This window comes from Monodon monoceros, unplaced genomic scaffold (genome assembly GCF_005190385.1).
Source record: "Monodon monoceros isolate NGI ecotype Baffin Bay Population unplaced genomic scaffold, NGI_Narwhal_1 Super_Scaffold_12, whole genome shotgun sequence".
Lineage (NCBI taxonomy): Eukaryota > Metazoa > Chordata > Mammalia > Artiodactyla > Monodontidae > Monodon > Monodon monoceros.
Window position 1 is genome coordinate 80,224,291 of NW_021703768.1, and position 22,025 is coordinate 80,246,315.

Sequence of the window (22,025 nt, forward strand, 5' to 3'; positions counted from 1 at the left end):
TGTGGCCTCTCCCGTTGCGGAGCGCAGGCTCAGTGGCCATGGCTCATGGGCCTAGCCGCTCCACAGCATGTGGGATCTTCCCGGACCGGGGCACGAATCCGTGTGCCCTGCATCGGCAGGCGGACTCTCAACCACTGTACCACCAGGGAAGCCCCTACCTATATTTTAAAGTATTACTTATTTGTGTTAAGGGGAGGCTTGCTGGCAAACCCTAAATTTCACTCGAGATTTTTCAGTACATACTACTGATTATAATATAGCACATGAAGATTCACAAAAAGCATTTCATGTACTTTAGCAAATGCATAAGATACATCAATCTATTAATATGTCAGCCTTTCTAAATAAGAGTTCCAGTATGATTTTTTTCAGTACATATAATTACTGAATCTTATCTATTTTTATTTAGATAGATGAATTACAAAATAAGTAGAAAGTAACTATGCTAAAACCATTATCACATGTGTATACTTATAATATCTCATCTATACTAAAAATATAGTACAACTAACAATAATTCCTGATGTTACCTCCCAGCCAGAAAATATACCAGGCAGATGGATTCTACTGCCTTCAATAATACAATTCTGCTGCCCATTTTCTCTTAACCAGAAATGGCCTTGCTTTGTTTTATAAAGCATCTTTTAAGACTAATGAATAGGTAACTTAAGATATAATACCTAACTAACTCAATAAAAGCATATTTTGAAACTTCCATTTACCTCTCTTTAAATCACTTTCATTTTAGTATTACCTGTTCGTTCTGTTCCTGAAGAATTGTCCTTTAAAGCTTTAATGCAACCATTATGTACCAATTCTCCTAGTCGTCTGAGGTCTGTCTCTGACTTATCAACTAATTCAGCATCTCGAGCAATTGCATCTAATCTATAATAAAATAATACAATTTTCAGGTAAATATGCAGAATAAAATGGAGCCATTTAAGACAGATATTATAAGAGTAAAGTTCTATAATTTTTTAATTACTATACACTGAGAAAATATGAATAATAAATGTTCAAAACATCTTTTTCATCATCTAAAATAATTATGTAAGTATTTCATTGTAACTTCATGCAAGTCATCTCAAAATAAAACAGAAAATATTTCTATTTTAAGATGGAGTTTTGGGGAGAAAAACAGAATTAAACCAATTTTAGTCTCTGCCACTCTATAATTAAGATAGTGGTTATAGCGGTTATTGAGAATAACCATTAAACAAAATTGGTCTTTAAGTCAGAGGCTAGGTTAGCAACTTAGCTTCTCTACAGATGAATCTGCTATTTTATAAGCTTGTGATGAAAAGGTAAGAAAAAGCATTTGAAAAGTAGCTTACAATTATAAAAATGCAAATGTTTTACAGGCCATGTATTTTATAGAAAACTTCATTTGTAGATAAAACTTTAGACACTAGAAAGGATTAAGGATAGTACAAAAAGCTTTCAAAAATCTATCCGAAATTTGCTTTCTACAGGTTAACTTTATAAAAACCTTTTACAGCAAATTTAACAATAGTATAAATAAAGCTGACAGCATGTGATACATTCTATAATTCTATTGAGAATGACAGATGTATTTACCTTTCCAGAGGGCCACCAAATTTCTTGTAACTCTTGATAAACCTAACAGAAAATAATTGTTTGATTTAAATGTGGGCTTCACTATTCGTTAAAAAATAGATATAAATATATAGAAATAATACTTGTTAGTGTAAAAGTTCAAGGCACTGTTACTAACAAAAATGAATAAACTATGCTAGAATCAAAACATTAAGATAAACCAAGTAAGACAAGATATATTTTTTAACACCCAGGATGATGTTTAGAAACCAATATAAATAAAACAGAAGCTAAATTTTATTTCAGAAATTATTTTTTTCACAAGACAAAAAAGGTTCAAGGCTCTACCAGAGGAAGTGTCTCCAGAATTATCAATCACATTACACCTCCTCACATTTCAAGTGTAGATAAAAGTTTACTGAATATAGCTTTAATTCAGATGTATGGTATTATACCAACAATGGAAAAATAAATATTACTTAAGAACAAAGCTACCCAAGTGGTTGATGGATGAGGGAAAATATCCAGGAAAAGTAGAAGTTGAAATGCCTCTTCAACTAGAGACAGAAAGTCCAACAAATCAGGTGGTCATAAAAGTACCCTAAACAAAATCTAACAATATATTTAGTTTTCTGGTAGAAAAAAATGAGGAAGAACTTTATCAGTCAGGTCTATGATTTAAAAGAAAAGAGTTACAACGGCTTGAAAGAAACAACAAACTCTCAAAATACAACAACGAACAACCTTTCACAAATTTCATATGCAAAAATATTACATAAACAAAGTAAGCTGCTATCCCATTCCCCTTAAATAAATCTGTATATATGAACAAACATATTTTGAAAGAAAACTACAATTTATCCTGCCTGGCCAATCTTACCTCAACTCCTATTTGAACATATCAGAAACACTTTTAACATGGTGAGTTTCAAAAAACCAATCACCTCCGTGTAAAAAACTAGAAAAATATGGAACTAAATTACTCCCATGTAAAGAGTAATGTTGGGAGTCATAAATACAGTCAGAATTTTTAATAAATAATCTAATGTACTGAAATATACATTCATTATTCAAAAGGGCTATTATTCTGAACCACATTAATAAAACCAAAATAATTTAGCAGTCTAAATAGAGTACCAATAAATAACACAGCAAAGATTAATGCCAAACTCATTTTTTACCCATAGTTATAAAGAACAACCAAAAGCAGAACCACCCAATCCCTACACAATTATCATATATTTGCCTCCTCTAAAACTTTCATCTTAATCTTTAAAATTTATGGAATTTGTTTTAATTTCACCCCCTACTAAAAGCAAGTTGAAGTAAAAATGGTCTTATGTCATCTTACCGCCGAATTTCTGCATCACTAAATCCTTTAATATTTTCCCGAGGGATAGTTCGTGGTCTTCCACGTTTCTTTGGCCTTTTCCGTTCTGAGACTGAATCACTATCAGATCCAGAGTATCTCCTACTTCTACTGCGCCTCCCTTCACTTCCATTGAAACTAATCTGGAATTTGAAAATAAAATTTTGCCCAAGTTTAGGTAAAGCAGGCTTCTATGTTAAGGGCAAAGAAAACATTATAAAAGATTGACAAAATTAACAAATATGTATCAAAAATATTCTATAAACAAAATTAAAAAGCAAACAAAACAGAAAAAATATAGCACATTAATGACAAAGAGTTATTAAGAGCCTTAACACTTAAAACATTCTCATAAATCAGCAGGAAAATATCCATTGTCCTTTTGTAAAAATATATGAAAGGTTATTAAAAAGCAATTAATCAAATAACATAAACACAGAATTATACAACCTCATTGGTATATTTCTTAAAATGTGAATTAAAGTTACAATGAAATGTAATTCTTTCTTTAATCCATCAACTTGACCAATACTAACTAAGCAATAATAGCCAATACTGGTACTGGTATAGAATAACAGTCAAACACCTCTGGTGTGTATTTAAACTGGGACAGAGGGCAGTTTGGCAATATTGTATCAAATGTCTTAAAATTTATCATTCTGCTGACCCAGCAACATCCCTACTAGGCATTTTTCTTGATATCAGAAATGTAAAGGAACACTGGCCAAGTCATTTTTACCATATAAAAAAAAAATTGCAAACAATCTAAACGTTCATCAAAAAAAAGATCAGACAAATAATCTACACAATAGAAAGCTGAGAAGCCATTAAAAATTTTGTAGAATGACTAACATTCATTATACACTGTCAAAAGGAAGAAAGCAAGTCCCAAATTAATGACTCCAATTAAACCTGGCAAATGATATGTATTAAAAAAAATACTAGAATTATGTATACTATATACTATAATAATATTATTACTATGATATCTCTGAGTGGACAGACATTCTTCCTGCAAGTCTTTGGAGTTCTTCCAAAGCCTCAGTACATATTCTGAATCCCTAATATGCTGAAAGCTAATTGAAAGTCAATGATGGTATTTAGTTCTTATTTGTTCTAACCTTCTCCCATCCTTTCACTAGATCTAATATAATGCTGTGCTTCCCTTGCACTATAAAAAGAAACCACTAAGGGGTTTGCAGAAATAAACACAAACAAGAAACTACACAAACAATTACTCTCAGGCCAAACACAAATTACTGGCCTCCATTTCTGCCTGGGATGTAATAAAAGTCGGTAGGCTGCTCCTGCCCTAACAACAAATCTAATCTACAAAATCATAACTTTTATTACATACATCAAAATCACAAGGCAATCTAGTAGTCTAAAATATAAGGAAATAAAGCAGATTATAAGAAGAGATGGAACTTGGACACTGGCTCACTTGTGAAGAGCATGAATGGCAGACATCAAGTACGATTCAAGCAGGAAAGAGGAAAGTCAGCTAACATTTGCTAAAGACTGAGTGTGAGCTACCATGAGAGCAGAGGATCCCTGGGAACCAAAGACACAGGGAGAACCTGTACCCACTCTCAGGTGCTTCTCCACAAACCTCCACCAGCTGCTCATGAGACAGACTGGAAACAGGGCTGGAGATTACAGAAACTTTCCTTCACAGTGAAGGCCTAGAGAAAGAGAGTAGTCACCTTTGAGGGGACAGGCAGAAAGCCTGGCCAGACCCTTCTCACCTACTGAACCGAGGACACAGAAGAAGACCTAATATGGTTGTAGGAAAAGAAAACAAAAAACTAGCAGGGCAAGGATTAGGGTAGGGTGGGTTCCTCATTTCCCTCAGACTCAAAATTTAAGGGGATACCAAAAAATTCAGTAATCAGGACAAACAATCTTGTAATGCAACAGTAGTCTAAAAACAGAAGTTAACGCAAAGAGTTCTAACATTAAAGTTTTTCCTTTTGCCACAGGACCCAATATAGCTTGGCATGGCGCTGCTACCATTATTTAAAAATCTACCATTTTGTTCATTTAGGCCATAAAATAAATACCAACAAATTTCTAAAAATTCAAATCACACAAGGTATGCTCTCTGACCATAAAAGAATTAAACTAGAAATCAATAGCAAAGATACTTGACAAATCTCCCAAATATTTGAAAATTAAACAACACACTTCTAAAAAAACCCTATGGGTCACACAGGAAGTCACAGAAGATATCGGAAAATATTTTGAAATAAATGAAAATGAGAACACAACAAAAATCAGAATTTAGGAGATTCAGAAAAGGCAGTGCTTAGTGGGAAACTTGCAGCATTAAATGCTAATATTAGAAAAGGAAAGTCTTGATTTAATGATCCAAGCTTACACCTTTAGACACTTAAAGGCCTAGACGGTTTCCCTAACGCTGCCTAACACTTAACGAGAAAATAATAACCTATCCTGCACAAACTCTTCCCAAAAATAGAAGAGGAGGGAACACTTTCCAACTCACTTTATGAGACAGGCATTATTAAATCAGATGAAATCATTACTAGGAAAAAAAAAAAAAGCTAAGAATCAATATTTCTCTAAACAAAAAAGACAGTCCAGATGTAAATACTCTTACAATACAGAAATATCTTTTAAATTAAAAAGTCACCTGTTTTGCACAGTTTCTCATTCTGGGGAGCATATAAATTTCTTCAAGTTCCTTTTGTCTTTCTTCCTCTTCTAATCGTCTTCTTTGATCTTCAGGAATGATTTCTTCCCAATTCTTTGAATTTCTTTCAGGTTCCAACTCAATGTCATCCTCATCCATATTTGAAAAGTTGGCAACCTGATAAATTCCAGAATTTTAGCAGAATAAGATTAAAGAAGAACTCATCATTAAATTATATTTTTCTTTTTTAGCGGGAAGGAAGAGGTACACCAGAATAAGATAATATAACTTAAATAGCCTCAGGATAATGAATATAACTATGGGTTAAACCAAATATGACTGCTAAGTTTATTTCTTCATGAGGTCAAAGTAGATCAAACCAAATGACTTCTAAGATTTCTCTTCCAGGAATGATTCTCTTTTGCCTTGCTTATCAACAAAACTATTACTAATAACAGAATTAGAGGAAGTTAACAGAGTAACAACAAAGTAATTTATAGAATAATATGCTAAATCACCTTCTGCAGAAATTACCACACCAGTCCATTAACTACAAAGTGCTATAGAACAACCCGAAATTCTTATTTTTATGATCATAAACGAAGTACCTAAAGAGCTAACGACAAGACACAAGGAGCTCTGAGACCACAGATAAATTTATTTAGGTTCCCTAAGCCCTAGTTTATTCAACTCTCAAAATAGGGGGCTAGTAAGAGCTCACTAACTTTTGTGAGGATTAAGTAAGATAATGCATTTAAAGAACTGTGCAGAGTCTGGTACACAGAAAGCACTCATTAAAGCTAACTGCCAATACTAGTACATTAAAGCTTACAGATAACTGAAAAGACAAGAAAACTATGCTCATGCTATACAAGGAATGGGGCTGAAAATATAGTGCTTATTCTCTCATGTATGCTATCTAAATGTTGATGACAGCCTTAAAGCCAGCTGTGTATGAGTAGCAACTCACTGGTATAAACATAATCTGTATTTATTCAAGTTAACGTATCAGTGACTTTCAAATTGCCAATTAGTCAAATTACAAGCAAATACTATAACAGTGTTTAAAAAAACAAAAGCTCATTAGACAATACCCAGAGTGAGTGCCGGTTCCAGAAAACTTTACCTCTCACCAGGATTACTGAAATAGTCTTCTAACTTTTCTTCCTGCTTCAATTCTTGCCCACTACAGTAAATCCTCTGCACCGCAGCCAGAATGATCCTCTGCATTGCAGGCAGGGTGATCCATTAAAATTGCAAAAGTTTCTATTCACTGCTGTGTCTGTGTGTGGCACATTGCAGGTGCACAATAAATATGTGTGAAATGAATGAATGACATTAATTGACCCTTAAAAACCTCAGGTTGTAGGAAATGGCTAGGATATAGAGGAAGCTGCTTCTTTATGCTAAACAACTGGCACACACTTTATGAGGCTGGTTGACTTTAGGACTCCTTGCAACCTTTTAGCCCTCACCTAACCAGGGGTATTTGTCAGTGTTACTGCTTACTTTGCTTACTTTGTCTGACTGATTTGAGTCAAACTTGAAAACTTGAGTTTTCTTAGTTGTGATAATGCTTAAACTAATCTGATGTCAAAAACTGCTCCAATAAAGATTAGCTAAAGTCTTCAGTCATGAAAACGTAACTGTTCATAAATGATTTGGTCCCTTTCAAATCAGGTCACTACTGGTTTGTCAGAATAAGAAAGAAAAATTTTTATACACCATAGCAAATTTTAAGACAAAGATGTTTTTAACATTTTTTAGATTATCATGCTGATCCTGCTTAAAGAAAGAAAAGATGAATAAAACACTAAATGACAAAAAAAATCATCCCTTATCAATTTATATAATTATAAAGAAAAATTAAAAAAGAAAACTACCTTGAACTGAGAAAGTAATTCATCTCCTACAGTTAAAGGTCCTGGTTCATTTTCATGAGTTTCAGCCCTCTTCAAGATTTCATCTATATCCATTTCCTAAAATAAGAAAGAAATCTTTATTTTAAATATGCTTTATGTTTTAAAATAAATATACTTTACATTTATAGCTTAAAAAATGACACACTTTGAGACAAGTTTGTTTTTGTTTGTTTTACCTGGGGCTCTTGTTCTTCTCCCTCGGGCTCCTTAAAAAGTTCCTCAGCACCAAACTTTAAAATGGCTGATAACTCTTCTTTATTGAAAGGAGTAGAACTAAAATCAGGACAAACAAAAATACTTAACACTAACAGTCACAAATTTAACATTTACATAGCACTTCTATGAGTTATTGACATAGTCACCTTTACAACAGTTAATATGACATAGATAAGTGAAGCATTACTAGTATACTTATTTTAAAACTAAAGAACTTAAAGCTTAGGGTTTTCCCCCAAGATTACAAAACTAGAGTGGTGAAACCACGTACTGAATGTATGCCATTGACTAGAAATTAGCTCAGTGCTTTAAAAAATAACACTAAATATAGTACTTCAATGACCTGTTTACACTATGTAACATTTCAGAAAAATGAGTATAGTATGATTCTAAAAGGACTTTTTTTTTAAGTAAAGTAACTACCTTGAGGGAGCAGAACCCGTGTGTAATACTGTCTTCCCAGTTGTGTCCATTCTTTGAATCACAAGATGATCTAAAACCATCTTCTTTTTGGCCCTTTCAAGAATATCCTCTTCAACTGATCCCTTTGTAACTAGACGATAAATGTTCACCTGTAAAGATACACACGATGAAACTTAAAGTGCAGTAAAAAGGACTCGTTTTGCTAATGTTAAATGCCCAAATATTGGTACACAGGCTGATGTTCATCTGACACGAAATTTTCACTGGTCAAAAGCAATATGAAAATTAAAAAATATAAAACTAAGTTTCTTCAGTTTAAAGACTGAGAGTATGTCCTTCCTTCTTACATTTTGGTTAATAGACTTTATTTGCTTCATTTTCTTTTTTTAAAGGAATGACAGTAATTTTTAAATTATCTTTTAGCTGGGAAGGAGGGGGAATGGTAATAAACTTATGACAACCTTATACCAGTTCCCTTAATTCTGATTGTTTCATCATTCCAATAATCCAAAATCCCACAAATCACTTGCCAAGTTAATGATTAAGCCCTGCCATTAAAAAAAAAGTTGTTTTCCAAAAGAGACAAAAATTGATGTGTAGTAATTCTGCCCTACTTCTCAAAGTCAGTGGTTCTATATCAAACAATACCACCATATAGGGATATTTTGAAAATTTATGGAAACATTTTTAGTTTTCAGTGATTAGGTGGGCTTACCAGCATTTAGAGCACAGGGACCTGGGATACCAGGCATTCTTCATTAAACTGGACATTTTAGCTCAATGAAAAATTATCCTGTGCCTTTTGAGTCTTCCAAATGATTTTTAAAAACCGTTCTAAATTATCATGAATCTAAATTATAACTATTTTAATATAAACATGAAGCGTTTTTACAAAGTTACAATACACACTAATTTTTTCAGGATTGGCACTACTGTATAAATCAGTAGATAACTGGATATTGTATTATTTGCATTTTTATCAAAAGTTATTTCTAAATATTTATAGTATTGGGTCACCAATAAAACTCATCTGTATTAGTAACCTACAACTACTCAGTTTGTAGTTGCTGCATGCAAATATTTAAAAGGAGATCTTAGACTCCTTTGATCAGATTTAGAACCAACTACTACTAAAATAGCAAGTACATGAAGCACAGGAATCTTATATGTCACCAATAATGAAATAGTAAAGAATTTATCTCATTAATAATAAAAATATATTTCATATATATACCTATGTTTAAAAATTTTTGTTAACACAATGGTTAAGAAATCTGTATTGCATTATTTTGTGATCTTATTTAGGTATTCATCCCAGAGTTCTACCACACAGCTTTCTATAGTATCTTGTCTTACTGGTTCTTTTCCTAATATGTATCCTCTATTTTCTATCCTGTATTAGAAAATGTGGTAGCCAAGGTCTTTAAGTAGTATAAGTGGAATGTTTAGTCTAGCCATGTGTTGAGGATTTCAATATAGGAGGTATCTGTTCAGTGCAATTAATCACTTTTCTCCATCTCATTCATAATATAGGAATATGCTGTCTTTTCACATATACATTAGGCCCAGCTCACCTGTGAGAATACCCTATTTCCTCACTTTCTCATCTTTGACAGTCTACAATTTGTCTTGGCATGTTGTTATCCCTACTTCAAGTTTCCCTCTCTCTTATAAGAATTATATGAGTAAAACATTTTTTTCCTTTTATATTATGGATTTATTTTTCAGTAGAAAATATGAATGTTTAAAAGTAAATAAAACGTGCCTTTTTGTGCTACTTGCTCATATCTCCTACTTTGAAGAAGTCTGAGAACACTATTGTAGATGGAGGTAAATGAATTAAAAGTACAAGGACCAAGACATCAAAAGGATGAGAGATGGTTTTTCTCAAGGGCTATTACAACTGTGCCAGACAGTTGTACAAAACTTATGAGAATGGCTTTTTTGCATGGAGAATCTTGTGAGCACATGGATAAAGCACAGCCTAACAAAAAGGAAGCAAGGTACTAAGCAAAACTCTTTCAATAGTTAAAATAAGTATATGAAGACATTTTAAAGTTTATATACTGAATGAAGAACATTGTATTCTATAGCTGTAAACTGAATTATGATCAAAAGAGAGTGCATGATCTTATTTAGGCACAGTCTTCTCAGTTCTGTCAGAATTTCCAGGTGATTCTGGTAAATTTGAGTTCCTCAGTACCCTATCTGTTCAATAGCAATATGACTGTTCCAACAATCTTACCAGAAGGATAAACCAAAATCACTTCTAAACACTGATCATAAAAAAGATTCTAAAAGAGTAAAATAGGGCTTCCCTGATGGTGCTAGAATCCACCTGCCACCGCAGGGGAAACGGGTTCAATCGCTGGTCCGGGAAGATCCCACATGCCACGGAGCAACTAAGACCGTGCATCACAACTACCGAGCCTGTGCTCTAGAGCCTGCGAGCCACAACTACTGAAGCCCGTGCGCCTAGAGCCTGTGCTCCGCAGCAAGAGAAGCCACCGCAATGAGAAGCCCGCACACCGCAATGAAGTGTAGCCCCCGCTTGCCACAACTAGAGAAAGCCTGTGTGCAGCAACGAAGACCCAACACAGCCAAAAGTAAATAAATAAAATAAATTTATTTTTAAAAAACTTTAAAAAAATAAAAATAGAAGAGTAAAATAAGGAGAATAAAAAAATACCTGTTTCTTTTGCCCAATTCGATGAGCTCTAGCCTGTGCCTGAAGATCATTTTGTGGATTCCAATCAGAATCAAATATAACAACAGTGTCAGCTGAAGCTAAGTTAATTCCTAAACCTCCAGCTCTTGTGGAAAGCAAAAAGCAGAAATCCTGTAAGGAATTACAAATAGGCACAATTTTAAATTTTTCTAAACTGGGACTGTGAATAATCAATGTGAGAATTTTACAATTGAATTTCTGAATTTAAAAAGTATTTTACCAATAAAACTGAAAGGTAGTTTTAAAAATTACTAATAAAATATATAAACATCTAGCAAAACCAATCAACAAGACTCCAAAATACAAATATATATATGGGAATAATAAACAATTCAAAAAGAATTCTAAATCAAAGTGGGCTAATTTATTTTGAAGCAAATCTAACTGTCCTATATTGTAATAGTATTGATACGAAAGGGTAAAATTCCTCAGATTTAACATAGAATACTGATTTAAAAAGCTCACTTGCAAATCGAAACTGGCTACCACCAATAAAAAACTACAAGTTATGTATGACTAAAATAATGACTAAAACAATTTATTTACAATTTTGAAAGCATTCATACCTCTGATCCTTCAGCATTAAAATGATCTAGAGCTTGTTTCCTCAGCTCTCCTTTTATTGATCCATCTAATCTCTGGAATAAAACATTAAAATACTGCATTGTAACAGAATCAAAACTTTAAAAAGGAATTAAAATCAATTATGAAATTAAGTATGAAAATGCAGCATCGCTTTTGCTAACACTAGAAGGTACTTATAGGTAGGAAAGCAACACCCAGGAATTCTGTCTCCAGAATCTGTGCTCTTAACCACTGGAACTACTTTCGCTAATAGCACTGGCTGTCATTTTACCTGAGACCCACCGTAAGAATACATTTTACATGTGAATGAAGTATACAGCTATATGCCCAAAGCAAGTTTCATGACACAATGTACTGTGATATACCCTCACTATTTTATGATTAAAAAAAAAAAAAAGTTGGTACAACCCATTAAACTGATTCCCAGATCCATTAATGGGTTACAGCCCACAGTTCAAAAAACAGTCCAGTGTGGTTATGGACCAACACACTGACGTCGCCTGAGAACTTAGAAATGCAAATTACTGAGACCCATTTCAGACCTACTGAATCAAAAACTGTGAGAGAGGGATCCAACAAAAGCCCTCTGTTTTAAAGTATGAGAATCACTGATTTGGGGCACCATGGCTCTAGATGAATAGCCCACATTTGAGTATACTGAGTATTCATGGGTGCCTTGGGCAAGTAATTTGCCTTTTTCTCCTTGTAAGTTTCCTTCTCATTAAATGGACATAGGAAGTAGTGTATTTCCTTCATACAGAGGATTCATTTAGAGAACATAGTAAAACACTTAGCACAGTGTCTGACATATTGAGTGTTTACTAAATATTACCTAAACAAGAATGTCCAAAATCAAAAAAGTTTTTAAAGTATTATGTTTCTTTTTCACTAAAAATTACAATTAGTAAAACCTTTCATTCTTTCTACTTTTTCCCCTAAATGACTACATGTATCTCAATCAAGTTTATATCACCCAACACCTGCTCTTCATAGCACTTACCAGAGTTGTAACATTACATTTGTAATTACCTACTTAATGGCTATCTCCCACACCAGATTGTAAGCTCCAACAGAGCAGGGATTATGTGTATTGAGGTTCATCATTATAATTCTACTTCTGTTTTACTGCCTGTACTAAATATACATCATTTATTAGCTGTATATGCTATGTGTTCACTATGTTCCAGGTACTGTTCATAAAATTGCTCTAAGGACTAAAGTAAAGTGCTAAGACTGACTCTAATATTAAATACTCATTCATATTAGCTGTAATTATATTGAATGAATTTCAAAATAAATATTGAATAGACGGAATATAAGCCCATTTTGGTCTTTGGTATATTTTCTAAAGTCATGTAAGTTTTACTCAGCAAACTATGCATTAGAATAACTATGAGCTCATAATCTTCAGAATCTGCAACAGTCCTGGCAACATTCACAAGAACTGCTCTCTCTTATCCTTCCTAAGACTAAAGCCTAATACATAAGGCTGCCCCTTAGAATTTGAACACAGGAGAGGAATACAAACTTAAAAGAAAGACTGCTTTGCTATAAGGTCAAGAAGAAAAAAAAAAAGAAAGACAAAACTTTTTTTAACAGATCTATTTTCTTAAACAGAGTATGATTTATATAAAATCTATTCTTCATTTACAAAAGAATTTCAAAGGTAATTTTGTAGAACACGCCCAGGAATTAGATGAAATTTAAATCAACCAAAAAGGCAAAATGAAATGCTTACTTGAAAGGGGAATTGACGATACTTCAAATATTCTGCAAGTATATCTAACATCCGCACCATTTGAGAAAAAATAAGAACTCTATTGCCTCGCTCTCTTAGGCGAATTAACAGTTTGTCAAGAAGAATTAATTTTCCGCTACTACGGATTAAGTGCTATAAGGAAACAATAAATTACAACTGTTATGACGCGTTAAAAGAACTATATCAAATTAAATAAATGCCCCACACCTGTTTCTTTATTTTAAATTGAGATTTAAAATTTTCATAATGTTGGAAATAGTTTATTTCAGTTTTTGAAATTTTCTAGAAGCTTTATCAATTTGCTCTATGACTTAAGCTAAATCTTCCTTGCCATTTAGCACCTAGGTTTTTGCTGTATTTTCTGGAGGCAAAAAAACAAAAGCAGTGTTTCACTCTATTTGCCAGTTATTACACCATTTCTCCAAAATTCTTAGCTGAAAAACAATACACTGAAAGAAGCAACAACTAAGTAATCAAAGGTCTTGAAAGAGTGCGAAAATGTATTCTAATTCATATATATAAGTCACTGATAGCACTTCAAAGCACTACTATGGCTGGATGACAATTGTGCCTTCTTCACACTCTTCATTTGTCTTCCGGAAGTGATAGGAAAGGTAAGATCTAAGGTCCAGATGCCCTTCTTAAGACTACCATTTGCCATGTCACGAATTCAGCACAATCACTATTAGTGAATTTTTTCCACAATGAAAAATACACTAAGGGGTTTTTGCTGGATAAAGTGCGACAGCCCACGGTTAGAGAGATCTGTTTTTAGAAAAATGATCAAAATGATTAAATGGATAAATTATAATTTTAAAATCTTTTTATAAAGACTAAAAAATAAGCAGCACCATTATTTAAATATACCATTAACCAAAGAGAACTTCTAGCCAATATATTAAAGCACTGTGCCATTTTCAGTTAAAACTGAAATAAACCTTTCTAGAATTTTGCTTTACCACAAAGTTATAAAATTTTAAAATTCTTACTTGTAAGGCCTCCTGTTTATTATAGAATTCATTATTATCTGGTGGTTTAATGAGGTAGCAATGGTTACAACATTTCTTTAGCTCCATCATAATATTCAAAAAGCCTGAGGTACTGCCCTTGGAACCTTTGCTGAGGGCTTTGTAATTCCTAGTTAATATCCATCTGTTTAGAAAAATGATTATGAAAATGATGTAGCAGAACAATTATCAGGATGAATTCTAAAACCATAAAAAATCAATTAAGTACCAAAGCAAAACTGCACCATTAAGAAGTTCAACTGCATACACAATGGACCAAACTCTGTTCACAAGACTACTGAACCTCATTCATAAGACTCATGAGAACACATAATTTGTTATCCGAACCATTAACTACACAAAGTAAAGGCTTAACATAACATAGTGAATATAGTATATTAATCCCTTACACCAAAAATTTATTTTTAAAATGGTCAACTGTATTATCTATCTTAACCTTCCTACAAATTACACTGGGTACCTAATACGTCATGAGGATATCTGGTTTAGCCCCACTGCCTTCTCTAAATTACAGTTACACAATACACATGCGACTTAGAGAAAAATGGTAAGTGATTACTTTATTACTGCAAATTATACATAACATTTCCTCTCACCATGATCTAACTTGACTAATATCTTTTATTTTCTTCCTTTTTACAAAGTTAGTCTTCGAAGGGACTTGAAACAATTATATCTGATTTGCCTCAAAATGACAGAAAATAGGGGAAGTGGGGGTGGCTAGAGATAAAATAAGACTGGCTATGAGCTGAAAACCAAGCTGAGTGATGGAGTTTAATATATTACCCTATTCTGCGTATGTTTGAAATTTTCCATAATAAAAATGTGACATTTATATAATAAATGTATTTTTTAAGTGGATGACACAGATTTGTCATAAAATATGTTTGTGAGAATTCAAATGCATGTAGCAGTGCATTTTATGCAATTAAATGTTTAAACAGATATTAGGACACATATTTCTTTTTGATTCTTTGAAGTGTTACTATATAGATCCAACATACATAATTTATACAAAATATGATTATTAACATTCTTCGAAAAGCAGGGGAGGCCTAAAATTTTGTTCTAAGTTTGTTTTTCTGGCTTCTACTTCTGTCAATTATATAATCATCATAATTACATAATAATGCCTTGGTATCATGGCAATCCTAACACTTAAAAAGAAACCCTCCATAACGTAACAGTACGAAATAGAGAAAAACAATTAATGATGTGTTATAAGATGAATTATTTAGTCTTATGTCACCCATGATCTTGGACATGCCATTAAATCTCTGCCTCAATCAATATTCCAATGAATAAACCCATTCTAAAATTCAAGAATTGTTACTGCTCTAAGACCCAAATGGGGCTGGAGGGCACCTGGATGAGACAAGGACAGGGATTATATACAATTAAATGTTCAGAACATGTGCTCTGTTTACAGCTTACTTGTAGTATTGTTTCTGTAAAGCACTCATTTCCATTCTTAAAATCTGCTCAACCTTGGCAGGAAGAGATTTTTCCACATCTTTCTTAACCCTGCGTAACAGAAATGGCTCAAGCTCCTTGTGGAGGCTTGCATAACCATATTCTCTGCCTTTGCCATGTTCTTCTTCAAAATCTTCCCAGGAAGAAAACCTTAAAAATTTAAGCAAATGGAAGAATCACTAAAAGAAGTCAAATTGCATTTGAGATTTTTCAGGATAGTCAGATGTAAACAAAGTACAGATTTTTAGAAAAAAAAAATTAGCTAAAATTAATCACTTCTAATAACTATCTTTCCAAGAAATCTACTGTATATCTATATAGAGGTAAAATATAAGGAGTTGTTTTATAAATAATTTTTGACTTTCCTTGAGTTAAATACAGATGAAATATTTTCAAATACGGGAGTAATTATCAGTAAAATATTTCTCAAAGAAAGTTCTGAATCTATTCAAAGAAAATATGTATGTGAACTTGGACGAGTTGTTTACCCTTACTTATTCTGGTTTCCCTCATTTAGAAAATGGAATTTTCTAAGAGCACCTTGTTACTGTTGTTACTGCTACTGTTAAGTACTAAGAATGATACTATTTCCATTTTTTAAGCAAGGTATATTTTGAACCCAGGCAAAATCAACTGTTGTAATTTATTATATGTGGCTCAAGCTTATTTACAAAATTGGAAAATTAAAGTATTATTTCAAACATGAAATATTCCATCCCATTTCCATTTCTATTCTTCTTAATAATCCCTGGTCCAATGTTTGGGACAATAAAACCTCCTTCTGACCTTATTACCTACACTAATTATTTTCCTGCTAAACTTAGCATACAAAACTAACAGTAACATTGTGTATCTCAATTTATCTTACTTTTCTGGCATAATGAAATGTAGCAAAGACCAGAGCTCTTTGAGGGAGTTTTGCAGAGGAGTTCCAGTGATAAGGAGACGGTGATTGGACTTAAAATCTATTAAAGTTTTATACAGAAGAGAATCATCATTCTTTAATCGATGTGCTTCATCTACACCTATAAATGCCCAATTTAGGCCTCCAAGGAATGCCTTAAAATGAACAGAAAAACATAGTTAATATTTCGAGAGAAACATTAAAATGGGCAAATTTAAAACAAACCTATATCTAATATTCAGATAAAAATTATGTATTATTCTAAGATTTATTGAAATCTTCAAATCAAGTAACTCAACATGCAAAATAAAGTTCCTTCCATGACTAATTGAGCCATTAGAAAAACAAAGTATAATATAATAAAATGAAAGTTTTTTTTACCAGCTTACATATTGAAAATAAAACTATAGTATCATTTAAAAATTTTACAGAAGATTTTTAAGCCTAAGCCCAGTAGAAACCTCTATTAATGTTAATTTGGAGAAAATAAATTTGGAACAGTGTCTTACTCCAAGTGTAGTTATAATTTACTGTATAATTTTTATGAATTGTATATCTCCAATAATATAAATGTGGGTCTCCGACTTAAAACAAACCTGATTCTGCTACTTAATAGTTGCATGACCTTAGACAAGTTCATTAACTTCCTTGAGACCTGACTTTTCTTCACAATAGGGACAGCAATATATTATAAAATAATTATGAAGAATTAAATAATAGGTATAAAGCATTTACCTAGTGGTAGCGTAATCCTGTTAAGTATCTTCCTCCTCTTTAAAGACTTCACAAATCAACAGACACTACAACAAACTAGTTTCATATTCTTTGGCTTGTTTTTACAACACTTTAAAAATGTAAAAATCATTCTTACTTCAAGGATCATAAAAAAATAAACAGATAAGCCAGATTTGACTCACAGGCTTTAATTTGCTGACCCTTGATTTAAGTTATCTTCTCATCCTATCCACAACATATGGTAAAGGAAAAACTGATGTATACCAAACAGAGAAACACAGATAATACACACCTTATCCTTCAATAAGATTTCATAAGTTGTTAACAGTATATTAAACTTTAACCGTTTGGTCTGGGGATGCATCCATTCATGAGTTCTTATCTATCAAGAAATTTCAAAGACAATTTTAAGACAAACAGTAAAAAAAAGTATACTGTTACTTGAATATCTAAAATAAAATCCATTCAAAATACACAAAAAACTATGTCTATATGTTTAGGTAATAAAATAATTTTAACTATTCTTTATATAGTCCAACAAGCTACATTGATCTTACTTATCATAAATAAAATATAAATACTCCAGCATATCAAAACCTTCTATAAAAAAAGACACATTTTTAATATACACTTTTTACTGAAGGAAGTTCTCATTTGACGAAACACAAGTGATTTTTTTTTTTTTTGAGGATGAAATATTATGTCTGGGTTTGCTTCACAATAACTGTGGGGAAAGTACCACGTAGAGGTACAGATGAAACAAAACTGGCAAGAGTTAAAATTGTGAAGTTGGACCTATGCACATGGTAATTTATTATACTCTTCTGTAGGCTTTCATGTATATTTGAAACTTTCAATAAGGCAGGAAAAAATATATATAAAGTAACACTAAACCAAAAATTAATTTTTATTAAGCCAATGAAACACGTATTGAATCTTACTGTGTGGCAAGCTTAATGCTAGAAACTTAAGACTTTATAAAGACAAATCAAGATGTGTCCTCAAAGACAAGTTTGTCTAAATTTCTAAATTTGTGACAAAACAACTTACCATGTTTCTGCTGTTGATGTCACCTAAATAAACCACAGCATTCATTTGAGAAGCCCATGTTTGAATCTCCCTTTGCCAGGAAGTGAGAGTGGAGAGTGGTACTACTAATAGAAAAGGTCCATATAATTGGTGTTCATGAAACAAATAGTTCAGAAATGAGATCGTCTGTATTGTTTTTCCAAGGCCCATTTCATCAGCGAGTATGCAACTATTTCCTCTACAAAGTTAAAAACAAAAATCATGTATGCAATAAAGATTCAAATTTACAAGAAACCTTTTTACATAATCCATGTACAAGTTTATATGAAGTTAAATAAGATGAATCTGAGAGTATTATGTATAATATGCCACTTATATTAACTATAAATAATAAATGTCAAGGCCATTATAATAGTGTAAGAGAAGAGTTTATCATTTTAGACCAGAAGCAGCTAAAAGATTAACAGCATTACCTATAATTAGATATGTAGACAAGAACACAACCCATCACAAGTGGTAGAGCCCAGATAAAACTACAGCTATGGTAGTTTTTTTAAAAAATTGCACCTCAGTCACCTCTATTGCCAAGAACAGAGTAGGGGACATGGGAGAGAGGAAAAAAAAATAGAGGCCTAAATGGATATTAAAAATAACTGGAAGAGAAATAGTCCAGGGCTACTGTGAAACAGAACGTATACATATTCTGATTTCAATTTCAATAAAAACTTATTTAAATACTGCAGCGATCAAAAGGTTCTTTCTTCTTAATATGTAATAAGTACTGTTTATATAATTGGAAATTCAAAGACCTGCATATAAACACCAAAGGGTCTTATTCTTTACGTTGGTAGAAATCTTTTCCAAACCCTGTATTTGTAAAATTTTTACCCTCTACAATAGACAATTCAAAATATACTTACTTGCACCAAGAGTGAGCAAGCCAATTTAAACCATTCAGTTGATAATCTCTTAATTCTAATCCCTCATGTCCTCCAATATAGGATGGCTGCTTCTTCAGGGCTACAAATCTTGGCCTTTGTTTTAAAACCTTTAGTAGAAATAAATGTTAATATGAAGAATTCTTAAACATAAGAAATCATATTAAAAGATGAAGATCTTTTATCTTTTACCATAAATTTTAAAATTTCATTTCAAGCCCAGAAATTCCATGACTCAAAATATATCTGAGGATTCAGTCAAAGAAGACTGTTTTCTATTACTGTAACAATGTACAGTAAAATATTTTGCTCTCTTTTGTGAATAAAATGATAGATAAGTTCTTACTGAAATACTTGGGTCTCACATGTTTCACAAGCAAAAGCTATATTAAACTCATTCATTTAACCATTGCTCCAGCACTGACCTAGAAATAAACCATAAAACTGGTTTAACTTCCCATTTGATTTCTGATTTCTAAATTACCATTATGAATTTAATTCCATCTTGTAATAAGAAAACAAATTCTAGTAGTACAGACCCCAAACTATTACTAATAGTAATTTTAAGTACAAAGATATTATATTAGGCAAGGTAGTCCTGGATACTTTCTTATGGGGACATCCCTCTTTTCCTACCATCATGGAAAATATTCACTACTTTTTAATAAATAAATAAATTTATTTATTTATGGCTGCATTGGGTCTTCATTGCTGTGTGTGGGCTTTCTCTACTTGTGGCAAGCGGGGGCTACTCTTCATTGCGGTGCACGGGCTTCTCATTGCGGTGGCTTCTCTTGTTGTGGAGCGCGGGCTCTAGGCACACAGACTTCAGTAGTTGTGGCAGGTGGGCTCAGTAGTTGTGGCTCGCGAGCTCTAGAGCACAGGCTCAGTAGTTGTGGCGCATGGGCTTAGCTGCTCCGTGGCATGTGGGATCTTCCTGGTCCAGGGCTCGAACCTGTGTCCCCTGCATTGGCAGGCGGATTCTTAACCACTGCGCCACCAGGGAAGTCCTTCACTACCTTTTAAATCAAGCATATACATCTAGTTTCCAAGGAATTTTCCCTTTTTGATCTCCCTAACCCACTCCCCACAGCTACCACCACCAATTTATTATCTTTCTGATACAGATTCACTCAACAAGGCTAAAAGACAGTGCCACATGTAAGATGGAATAGCAATTACAGGAACATCATTTCCTGTAAGACCTACCATCCAAGCAGTTCTCTCCTTTAGCCTATGTGAAATCAGGATCCAACTCTCTATGTAGGCTTGTAATATTTATGATGCATAAATATATTTTCAATAATTAAAAATGGCAAACAATACTTACTTTGCAGTCTTTAAAAGGAGTAGTTTTTGACTGATTCCTGCTGAAATACTCATCTATGCACGCCTGAAACTTTTTGGAAATGAGAGCTCCATCTTCCCAGCTGCACTCTGAGTATGGAAGGCCCTGCCATTTGCAATAATAATCAGGATAGCCAGCAGCTGACTTTTGATTTGAATGAGCTGTGAGATAAATCAGGTATTTATTTTACTTTTTACACTGAATCTTATCCAAGGAATAATTCTTGGTTAAAAACTATACAAGTAAAAATAAGCCATCTGATTTACGATGCTCTATTTTTTTTTTTTTTTTTGTGGTACGCGGGCCTCTCTGTTGTGGCCCCTCCCGTTGCGCAGGCTCAGCGGCCATGGCTCACGGGCCCAGCCACTCCACGGCATGTGGGATCTTCCCGGACCAGGGCACGAACCCGTGTCCCCTGCATTGGCAGGCGGACTCTCAACCACTGCACCACCAGGGAAGCCCCTATTATTACAGTAAGAGCAAGCTACTGTATTTGATGTGTAAGCAGTAAATTTAAGATTTTTTTCAGATGACTTCAAGCATGGAAAGATAAATGTTTAATTAGAATCATTTATTACTAACCAATTATTCGCTCCACTATTTGATACTGCTTATGGAGATCATCTGTAAGTTCTTGCTGGCAATTATAATATTCCACATCTTCTGGAGAAGCATTTTTCAACCTGAAAGATTATTAATCCAAGAACAGACTTAAAAATCTCCCCCAATAACCCATCCCCCAAACACCATCTGTAGCACAAAATCTCCCATTTTGCCACTCATCATGTGAATCAGTTTGAATAATGAAGAAACTGAAAAAGAAATAAAGTTAAGCATCATTAATTTTTAACTCTAAGATAAAACATACCATCTTTTTGTTTCCTGATCTTTTTTCTTATAATTATCTAATTTTTTCATTCCTCTAACATTCTGCTGCTTAAGGGTTTCTTCTGTCTCCCAAGTATTGTGGATATGTGACCATCCTTTCCATTTAATTAAATACTGGATCTCTCCTGGTTCCTTGTTTTTTTCAAATCCTGCATTTGGGTCACCATCTGCTTCAACTGCATAGATGGTTGTAGTAGCACCAGTAGCTGAAAAAAAAAAAGCACAATACATTCCATATAATTCTGTTATAGAAGCATTTCAACTCAAAATTCAAGAATATAAATAGAAAAATATATGCTCTTTTAAATAAAAAACAGGGTGTAAGAATTTATGGGAAATTATATTATACATTTATAAAAGAAACTGAATTCTAGAACAGAAAGATTATCTAATTTAATCCCCTCGGTTTTAAAATTAGAAAAAAAAGGTCAAAAAGACAGCAGCTCACATGAGATCATACAGCAATATAT

The 22,025-nt window shown here is 33.0% G+C and overlaps 1 protein-coding gene across 4 annotated transcripts in view; it reads right to left on the reverse strand.

Moving 5' to 3' along the window:
• CHD1 (chromodomain helicase DNA binding protein 1) overlaps positions 1-22,025 on the reverse strand; it is a 75,714-nt gene that overhangs the window by 20,965 nt on the left and 32,724 nt on the right. For all 4 annotated transcript variants that reach the window (XM_029216173.1, XM_029216174.1, XM_029216175.1 and 1 more), the window contains 19 exons: positions 21,536-21,761; positions 21,250-21,350; positions 20,650-20,828; positions 19,302-19,429; positions 18,403-18,619; positions 17,645-17,734; positions 16,582-16,772; positions 15,675-15,863; positions 14,202-14,364; positions 13,192-13,344; positions 11,435-11,506; positions 10,830-10,979; positions 8,141-8,289; positions 7,678-7,774; positions 7,463-7,558; positions 5,580-5,756; positions 2,909-3,069; positions 1,579-1,620; positions 755-885 (listed from right to left, as the gene is read on the reverse strand). In XM_029216173.1, the coding sequence (XP_029072006.1) occupies positions 755-885; positions 1,579-1,620; positions 2,909-3,069; positions 5,580-5,756; positions 7,463-7,558; positions 7,678-7,774; positions 8,141-8,289; positions 10,830-10,979; positions 11,435-11,506; positions 13,192-13,344; positions 14,202-14,364; positions 15,675-15,863; positions 16,582-16,772; positions 17,645-17,734; positions 18,403-18,619; positions 19,302-19,429; positions 20,650-20,828; positions 21,250-21,350; positions 21,536-21,761 (2,712 nt within the window). The remainder of the gene's footprint in view (positions 1-754; positions 886-1,578; positions 1,621-2,908; positions 3,070-5,579; positions 5,757-7,462; positions 7,559-7,677; positions 7,775-8,140; positions 8,290-10,829; positions 10,980-11,434; positions 11,507-13,191; positions 13,345-14,201; positions 14,365-15,674; positions 15,864-16,581; positions 16,773-17,644; positions 17,735-18,402; positions 18,620-19,301; positions 19,430-20,649; positions 20,829-21,249; positions 21,351-21,535; positions 21,762-22,025) is intronic.